The sequence below is a fragment of the Pagrus major genome, chromosome 21 (genome assembly GCF_040436345.1).
Source record: "Pagrus major chromosome 21, Pma_NU_1.0".
NCBI lineage: Eukaryota > Metazoa > Chordata > Actinopteri > Spariformes > Sparidae > Pagrus > Pagrus major.
The window spans coordinates 1,498,610-1,508,726 of NC_133235.1; the positions used below are offsets into that span (position 1 = coordinate 1,498,610).

The 10,117-nt window shown below is 41.0% G+C and overlaps 1 protein-coding gene across 3 annotated transcripts in view; it reads left to right on the forward strand.

Moving 5' to 3' along the window:
* Positions 1-9,480, forward strand: part of frrs1a (ferric-chelate reductase 1a) — a 22,005-nt gene extending 12,525 nt beyond the window's left edge. For 2 of the 3 annotated variants that reach the window (XM_073490713.1, XM_073490715.1), the window contains 7 exons: positions 1,583-1,698; positions 1,822-1,908; positions 2,589-2,686; positions 3,383-3,441; positions 3,616-3,759; positions 3,926-3,987; positions 9,026-9,480. In XM_073490713.1, coding sequence (XP_073346814.1) covers positions 1,583-1,698; positions 1,822-1,908; positions 2,589-2,686; positions 3,383-3,441; positions 3,616-3,759; positions 3,926-3,987; positions 9,026-9,118 — 659 coding nt within the window. In that variant the 3' untranslated portion in view covers positions 9,119-9,480. The remainder of the gene's footprint in view (positions 1-1,582; positions 1,699-1,821; positions 1,909-2,588; positions 2,687-3,382; positions 3,442-3,615; positions 3,760-3,925; positions 3,988-9,025) is intronic. The other variant, XM_073490714.1, reaches the window with a different exon arrangement.
* The last annotated feature ends 637 nt before the right edge of the window (positions 9,481-10,117 follow it).

The following is a 10,117-nucleotide window of genomic DNA, read 5'->3' on the forward strand; positions in this document are numbered from 1 at the left end:
TTCCATGTTCTTCCGACTCGTCGTGTAGCGAGACCATGGATCTTATTATAGATCCATGAGCGAGACAAACGGGAACGCTATTTGTGCTACAAGCCAGGAAATGACGTCACGTTCTTGGGCGAGTGGTCTCCCATGTAACTGGAATGCAGCAGCCGTTTTTATACTGGACAGCAACCCGCCAATCCCTCCCCTCCGAGCTGGTATCGCTCTCCCCTCGGAGCCCCCCCCCCCTCCCGACAAGAGTAACAAGCCGGCCGGCAGAAACCAAATACGGCGCCAGCTTTGAATGCGGAGTAACGATGTTGGAGTCACAGGTAAAGTTATTACAAAGCACGTTGAAACTAACGTAAATCTTGTAAGTCATTACAATGTCCACAGCTAAGCCCCAGAGCCATGCTAGCATAATGTCATTAGCATTGGCACCACAAACGCGACACAAACGTGCCCCGTAAACCGTAATCTCTTGTTTATGACAGATAAAACACACAAATACACACATCGTAACGCGTATATGATAATCCATCATATTGATTTAGCAAAGGCTTCGTTGAAAACAAATGGACAAGACCGGGAGGAGGGTTAGCAAAACAGTTGAGTAGTGACCGGGCAAGAGGTTGTTATGGAGAAATAAATCTGGACAGGATGAATGAAACCCCAGTGTGAAGCGGAGGGGTTTCGTTCATCCATTCATTCATCTTACTGGCATTACTTGCTGCTTCATTTCGCTGCCACGAGCAAATAAATAGGCTGATTTGGTGTAAACATGATAGCAATTTTAGCTTACAATGCTAACATAGAGGCTAACGTCTCCGTCGAACAAGTAAACAAGTGTTGACAATATTGCAGAGACGGAAATTGTTCTGATGCCGTCTAGTAACACAGAAAAAAACTAACGGCAGCTTTCACAGTCATAAGCCAGCATCGGCATAAAAGTTATCTGTGTCACAACATCCACAATAAAGACGAAAGATTACCTGTTCAACAAAAACTCTGCTGTATGAGCATCGCTTTTCAGGTCCATATCTTCACGGAGCTTTCGCCACCGTTCAAATGATGACCCAATGTTTACTCGGGTTTGAGCCCTATTTATGTCACATCTCCGCTGTGTGTCTGCCTTTTCAGTGACAGACTTGCGCTTTCTTTCAGCCTTTGCCAGTGGGGCAAGCAGAGGCCGCTTGCTACTGTCGCTCTGCTTTCCCTTGTAGTTTCAAATGCGGAAGTGGGTTGGGACGAGACGTGACCAGGAGCAGAAGAGTGAGCGAGGGGAATGGATGGAAAAATTGACCAATAGGAGCCATGCGGGCCGCATTCTTTTTTTTCTTTCTTTTCCTATTCTTTCTTTCTTCCTTTTCTTTGCAGTTTTGCAGGCGCTACAGAGAATGGATTTGTTTGGTTCCTTTTACTCTTCACATTGTGTAGGTCGTACTACCACCATCTAAATAATGTTAATAATAATGATCAATCTTTCAAATCGTAGACCATAGCTTTAAACTCTTTTCATTGTAGATGTAACAAGCTAATTTACATTGGGAATGCATTCAGATAAGAAAAGTGATTGCTGCACTGCCTATACCTCCTGTAGGTGCACTAATGCTGGTAGCCTGGATGCTGACAGGAAGTGTTGGTACATTTATCGCCAGCTTCTACAAACCTGACTGGCCAAATCATTCTCTGCTTGGTCAGAAAATCTGGTTTCAGGTAGATACTATGCACACATACACCGCACACACACACACACACACATCATACATGTCACATCATAATAGCATTCAAAATTACTGCATTGCCATTTCTTTTATGATTGTGTGTGTGTGTGTGTAGGTTCATCGAGGACTTATGGTGCTGACTGTGACTTTGACCATTGTGGCCTTTTGCCTCCCATTTTTCTACAGGAAAGGTTGGAGTAAGGTACATCATGCACACACACACGCACGCACGCACGCACGCACCCACGCACCCAGCTTTTGCTCCAGTGGGTGATGAGAGTTGAACAGCAGGTATTGATCTGTGTGAAACCTCTAAAAGATCTCAGGAGGATCTTTAATAAACTTTATCTCTGACCTGTGGCCCAACAGGTAAACTGGGTCTCCAATGTAACGTTAGTGAAAGTTTTGTTATTAATAAGATATGAAAGATACAACGTTTTAGATAAATTAGATGCATCCTTAAAAAAGACAATTGATTTTCCATCCGGAAGTGATTGTAAACAAACATTATGATTCGGTCGGTTGGCTGTGGATCAGGAGGCAGCACTGTCGTCCATTAATTGACGGGTTGGTGGTTCAATTCCCGGCCCCTCAAGATTCAGATTAGCACTTTGTTCACTTGATGTTAATGTCTGTGTATTTTTTTTTATAGAACATGTTACTTTAAATCAGTACAAGACATACAGGAAAAAAATGCACCTTCTGTGACTGCTGTATATTCATACCTCACCAGCAGGGGGCCATGTTAGCTCAGTTACAAATGACTGCACAACTCTGTGTGTGTGTGTGTGTGCGCGCGCGCGCGTGCGTGCGTGTGTCTGTGTGCATGTGTGTATGTGTATGTGCGTGAGTGTGTGTGTCTGTGTCTGTGTGCGTTTGCAGCATGCAGGTGTCCATCCTTACCTTGGCTGTTGTGTGCTGGCACTATCTCTAATTCAACCAATAATGGCTGTGATCAGACCATCACCTGACTCACACAGGTAACCTACACACACATGCACGCACACACACACACACACACACACACACACACACACACACACACACACACACACACACACACACCACTTGGTAAATGTAATGTTTACAGCTCTGGGGTCACCTGAGGTCACCTGCTTCACAAAGCCAGTTGAAAGAAAGAGGACTTTTGTCTCTTATCAAGATCATGATTGGTCCATCAGACCAGGAACACTGACAGCAGTGACAAATAACTTTACATGTACATATGAGCCTGTGAGTCTTGTGTTAGATATACACACATACATATTTTAAGTCCATATATAGATGGACTTAAAATATGCAGCTACAGTCCTTTTATTGTCATAATAGTCCATTCTAAGCCCATTTTCACATTGTTTTCATAAAGACGACTGTCACCAGTAAAACACCTGAACAATACAGTCAAACACCATATGATGTTCTCATTCATATATTTGTATGTTTCTGTTGTCGGACATGTAAAAAAGCATAAGGCAGTGATAAACTGCCTGTTAGGTGAAGAGTTTTTGCACCGTGTTTGTATCTAGAAGACTAACTTGCTGACTGCATGACTATGTGACCCAAAATGGCAGATTTAGTGATTTAATGTGTAGCTGTGGAACTGATTTGCATTTATATTTAATAATATTGTTATTACAGTATATTAATATTTTAGTATTATCTGTGTATCTTTGCAGGAGATATATCTTTAACTGGGCCCACTGGGGAGTTGGCTCTGTGACTGAGATCATTGCAGGTTGGTCCTAATAGATCTCACTAGCTGTTGTTAAAAACATTTCAGAGCTTGTTATTAATGTAGTGGAGTGTAGTGATTCATAGTCACAAGCACTGAAGCTGTAGTTCACCTATTCCTTTTTGAGAAAAAGTACTGCTTGATCAAAGTTGCATTGTGTGTTTCATGTGCCTGTAGTGGCAGCCATGTTCCTGGGGACGAGTCAATCATCACTGCTCCTCCCCCAGCCGCTGGCAACGCACGTCTTGATTGGCTACGTGACATGGCTGGCTTCATTTAGGGTCCTCCTCCTGGTGCACAAGCACCTATACATCAAAAACTGTATGAACACTTGAATTAAGTTTGATGTCAGTTTAGGGTTTTCTAGCTAGACGTCTGTTTTGATGACATTTGTTGAAAAGGAATTATTCTTCATGACATGTTGAGATCACTGTTGAGTGATTCCTCATACATCTGTGTGCTATTCTAACTACTGTCTTTTTACCAGCAGCATTGGTGTCAGATGACACACAGGGCATCCTCTGTGACCAATCAGTGCGGCGTCGCTGGGTAGGTTTCAGCTATTTCCCTAAAGTCATGTCCACATGTCCACACAGATGAAGCCCAACGATCAGGCCAGCCTATAAAAGTATGTTGTTTTTTTAAAAAGCTGATCTGATGGGAGGGGGGAGGCTGTTCCAGAGTCTGGGTGCCATGACCACAAAAGAGCAGTCACCTTTGGTTTTGAGATTAGCATGTGGAATTACCAAGAGGTTCTGATTGGATGACCTGAAAGGCCGGTCAGTGATGTATTGGGTCAGAAGTTCAGAGATGAAGACAGGCGCTGGGCCGTGTAGGGCGATTAAAAGAATCTTGAAATTAATTCTAAACTTAACTGGCAGCCGGTGCAGAGAGGCTCAGATCCGTGTGATATGGGATCGTCGATCAGTTCTACTTAAAGCCTCACTGCTGCATTTTGTACAAGCTGAAGTCGAGGTTGCGCAGTTTGATGAAGACAGGTGAAAAATTACTTACAGAAATCAAGACGAAAGAAGGTGAATGTGTGAATGATTCGTTCTGAGATAGTAGTGATCTGAATTTTGAAATGTTTCTTAATTGGAAGAAACAGGATTGAACCAGTCTATTGATGTGATGGTCGAATACCAGGAGAGGATCAAATATGATGCCAAGATTTCTGGAGTGTGGTTTGACCGAGGGGCCAAGTGGACCAATATGCTGAAGGATGTTATTTGAAGAGTTACTGTAGTAAGGACAGCAGTGTTCCTGATGGTATCCACAGCTCAGCCAGGCGCTGGTGATTTTACTTCAACACCAAAATAATCTCAATTTAAATTCCACTCAACCAGCATCGTAGGAGCAGTGAGCTGCCGTCAACAGAAGCACCTGTTAACCTCACTGTCATGATAATTTAACATCAGACAGGATGTAGAATCATATTTCACACTGCTTCTTTTGTTATTGCTTCTTATTCATTTGTCATTTTATTTTTATTGAAATGTGTCAGATGTGTAAGATCTGTAGCCAAAAATCAATGATGGAATGAGGTATTTTACTTGAGTATTTCTACTACTTTAAACTTACACTCTCTTACACTTATACAAATATACTTTTTCCTTACTAAATTTATTTGACAAAGTTACTAGTTACTTTGCAGACGGCAACAGAGCCAAAGTATTGCATTTTTAATCTTTTTGGTTGCAATAAATGGTCCACCTATAATATACAGTACATACATGTGTATGTACATGTACATATTTCAGTCAGGACCACTTTTAGTCAAAGAAACTTTATTTCCATTGCAGTAATATATACTGTACTATGTTCTGGGACCTCCCTGCAGGGAGAGCAGCAGCAATGATCCCTGATAGGGTTCAGAACTGAGCAGGCATCACTTACATTGACTTCTCATACACAGCATGAAAAGGGGGAGCAGGGGCAGAGGAAGCAGCAGTTTAAAGCTATGGTCTACGATTTGAAAGATTGATCATTATTATTAACATTATTTAGATGGTGGTTATGGCCCAATAGTATGACCTACACAATGTGAAGCGCAAAAGGAACCAAATAAATCCATTCTCTCTAGCGCCTGCAAAACTGCAAAGAAATTGACTAATAGCAGCCATCCAGTCCGAATGGGAGTTTCCCCTTGCTCAAATTTGCACTCTCTCTCTCGGACCCTTCATCCAATCACCTCGCTCATTCCCCTGCTCCTGGTCCCCATAGACATAATAATTATGTAGCAAGCGGCTGGAAAGGCTGAAAGAAAGCGAAAGTCTGTCACTAAAAAGGCAGATACAACGGTGGCGAAAGCTCTGAAGATATGGACCTGAAAAGCGATGCTCATACAGCAGAGTTTTTGTTGAACAGGTAATCTTTCGTCTTTATTGTGGATGTTGTGAAACAGATAACTTTTATGCCGATGCTGGCTTATGACTGTGAAAGCTGCCGTTAGTTTTTTTCTGTGTTATTAGACGGTGTCAGAACAATTTCTGTCTCTGCAATATTGTCAACACTTGTTTACTTGTTCGATGGAGACGTTAGCCTTATGTTAGCATTGTAAGCTAAAATTGCTATCATGTTTACACCAAATCAGCCTATTTACTTGCTCGTGGCAGCTAAATGAAGCAGCAAGTAATGCAAGTAAGATGAATGAATGGATGAATGAAACCCCTCCGCTTCGCGTTGGGGTTTCATTCATCCTGTCCAGATTTATTTCTCCATAACAACCTCTTGCCTGGTCACTACTCAACTGTTTTGCTAACCCTCCTCCCGGTCTTGTCTATTTGTTTTCAACGAAGCCTTTGCTAAATCAATATGATGAATTATCATATACGCGTTACGATGTGTTTATTTGTGTGTCTTATCTGTCATAAACAAGAGATTACGGTCTACGGGGCACGTTCGTGTCGCGGTCGTGGTGCTACTCAGACAACAGCTGGGACACAGCTGGGTCCGAGGCTCATGCAGGTTTAGTTTTCAGCCACAATGTGGAAGCGTTCGTTATGTTTAAAGCTAACGGCAGCATCTGTTAGTCTCTTGGCCCTCAATAACTTTTAGAAGTGGCTAACTTAGCTGTTGATAAATAGTAACTTATTACGTAGCTGTAACGTGTAACGTAGCTGTAACATGCTAATGATGTTACGCTAGCTTGGCTGTGGAACTTAGCTGTGGACATTGTAATGACTTACAAGATTTACGTTAGTTTCAACGTGCATTGTAATAACTTTACCTTGGAATTCCGACATCGTTACTCCGCATTCAAAGCTGGCACCGTATTTGGTTTCTGCCGGCTGGCTTGTTGCTCTTGTTGCTTGTTGCGGGAGGGGGGTGTCACGGGAGGCTCCGAGGGGAGAGCGATACGAGCTTGGAGGGGAGAGCGATACAAGCTCGGAGGGGAGGGATCAAGGAGCACAGAGGGGAGGGGTGTGTGTGTTAGTGTGTGTGTGTGTGTGTGTGTGTGTGTGTGTGGGGGGGTGCTTTTTTCAAATCTTTCTCAGATTGTAGACCATAGCTTTAAATAAGGTGCCTTCTACACTTCTACTCAAGTACTATTTGTATGGATTACTTTAACAAAAGTAATGTTCAACACGGTGTGACTTATGGATAGTTTTTACAACACAGCCAAATGTACATCAGTGATGGTACATCGATTTACATTACATTTTATTACAGTTCAGTTGTGAGCTTTCAAGTTGTAGGTTGGCAGATTTTGTTGACTAAGCTAAGCTAACTGTCGGCTTCATGTTTATATGAAATCCGTGTATCATTCGTTCATTCGTTTTTCAAAATAAAACCAAAAATAAGAAAACGAAAAAACAATTCCTTTTCTCAGTATTCGTTTCCTAAACCAAAATTAAAAAACGGATAACGACTCGTTTTTTTCAGTTTTCGATTTTATGCTCAAATGAATAATGGAAAAAACGGATAACGAGCGTTTCCCGTTTCATGTTGCAAGCATTTGGTACCTACACCGGAAATTACCGTCACCCGGAAGTGGCCTGGAGCAAAGCTAACGTTAGCAGAGCCAGTCAATTCTCTGACGTTACCAGAGCGTGGCAGAAATCTCGGCATGCGTTTTACCATCCTCAAAAAGCTGTCCAATTATATCTGCATGATCCTCAAGTCCTGCCATTATTTTTGTTTTGCGCGCCCTCGCAGTACAGAGACAGAGACGGTCACTTCCGCTTCCGGCTCATTGAACTTTTTTCAGATCAAAATGGGATAAAACATGAAACGGGAAACGCTCGTTATCCGTTTTTTCCATTATTCATTTGAGCATAAAATCGAAAACTGAAAAAAACGAGTCGTTATCCGTTTTTTCATTTTAGTTTAGGAAACGAATACTGAGAAAAGGAATTGTTTTTTCGTTTTCTTATTTTTGGTTTTATTTTGAAAAACGAATGAACGAATGATACACGGATTATATGAGGTATCAATATTCTCATCAAACTCTTGTCAAGAAATAGAATAAGCATATTTCCCAACATGTCACACTGAAGGGTAGACTTTTAGTTTAACAAATTCAGAAAATGAACTAAAATTATGAACAGAGTGAAGAAACAACAGTGTTGACATCCTGTCAAAGATGTCTACGTACTGTTACACAGATGTCTACTGATGTTAGCATGCTAACCAGCTAGCCCCGTCCTGTCTCCTTATACCACTTTGTATCACTTTGTGAGCAGTAGTTCTTGGTTTGCTCTGATAGGTAAACAAAATAAACGCAAAATGTCAAGAAAGGAAATATTTTAACATCTAGTTTCCTTATCAAACAGAAAAATACAACTGTACACGTTCTGCATGCTCATTGTGCATAGTACTGATTGGAGCTGCTGTAAATCACCTCTGTACTATAAACCCTGTCTTTAAATTGACCTCTGTTTACAGGCTGCTGAGCCTGGTTGAACTGAGTGTTCTCGCCCCTGGTGACTCCCCCTGCAGTCTGGGGGGCTAATAGGGCGAGTAGCTTCATGGCTAACTGGTTACTGGCTTATCATTAGCTAACGATAGCTAGTTACAGCTAAAGATGCTAGCAAAGTGAGCAGCAGTTGCCCTTTATAATTTTGGAGCTACCATTGAATTCTGGCCATCTCTTACACATTGCTCCTTTAAGCACTATAATCAATGTTTTATCTTTACAATGGACCACATAACTAACCGGTGTTAAATAAGTCGCTCATAGTGAGAATTATCAGCAACTTTTCAGTTACTTTCTGCTCTCGTTAAAACCACTTTATGTTGTGCTCACATCTCATGAAACATCAGCACATTTTCAGGTCGGCATATTCTAATAAATCAGACATTGAAAATGTCTGACAAATACCAACAGAAATGTTGTTGACACGATAACAGATAACCAGAAGTGAGTCTAGCTCGTAGTCTCAACCATTGCCAGTGGTTGAAGTGAAATGCATGCTGGGATACTTTTCTACCCCATAGTCACACAAGTCAGCATCTTTGATTAGATTGGGAATATAAGAAGACTTGCAGGCGTTTAGATCGTAGTTGGCCTGATGTGGCCTGACTGGCTGCTGTCAGAAGCATCTCAGTGTCGACTCTCTGACGTCTTCCTTTCTTTCTGTTTCAGGACTCCTTCATAAAGCCTGTCCTCTTGGCTGTCGTGGCTCTCGGAAACGCTGGTCTCCTGATGGCCTTGTTGTCTTTTATTGCTGAAATTTGACATTTGATGGCAAAATAACTGAAATATCTTTCAAGACCATGGCTGACAGAAATTTCAAAAGTTGATTATCTTATGTAGAGCTTGGAGTACCGGTGTAAAGTTCTACAACAGGATGAAGAAGGAACTGAACTTTATTATGCAGCCAAACACAAAATCTTTTCATTGAACATCTGTTTTGCTGTATGTTTCTTTCATGTTCATATTCAGATTTTTGGTGTAGTTACATATTTACTTTATTCCTATACATTTCAACTACCTGTTGATATTCTAATTTTATTTTCAGTGGCATTATTAATGTTCAATAGTAACACTTCTTGTCCCTTATTGAATAATTCGTTAAATAAACTCTTGAATCAGCAAAATGCTGAAGATGTTTTTTTAATGCTTTTACATTAGTTTTCATTTTCATTGGCTAAACAATGAACTGTGTGTGTTTTATCTTAAATACAGCATTACAATACAGAGGTAAACTAAAACATAACTTCTAAAACTAGAGCTTTTTATCCACAGTGAATTTTTATTACATCTGTATTTTATCTTTTGCAGCCCTGAAATTAAAAACAGTGTGAACAAATACATATCCTCATATTCTCTGTATATTGCTCCAAATTGCTCCTGATGAGCAGTTGGTGCCTTGCATGGCAGCCTCTGCCATCAGTGTATGAATGTGTGTGTGAATGGGTGAATGTGGCAAGTATTGTAAAGCGCTTTGAGCTGTTAGTAGACTGGAAAAGCGCTATAGAAATGTAAGACCATTTACCATTTACCATATCTTTTAAAAAGCAGTAGCACTGTGTGTTACTGCTCCACTTCATTTGGCTCTGTGTACTTTCATTTTGAATTCAGATTCGATGGGAACAAAAGACATTAAAAACTGGCACATTTATTATTCAGAAGGAAAAAGAGCACTGGTGCCTGTTCATACTGTACATCTGTCAACATGGACCTGAATCACAATACACCACAAGGATGCTAATGTAAGAACAAAAATTAATTACA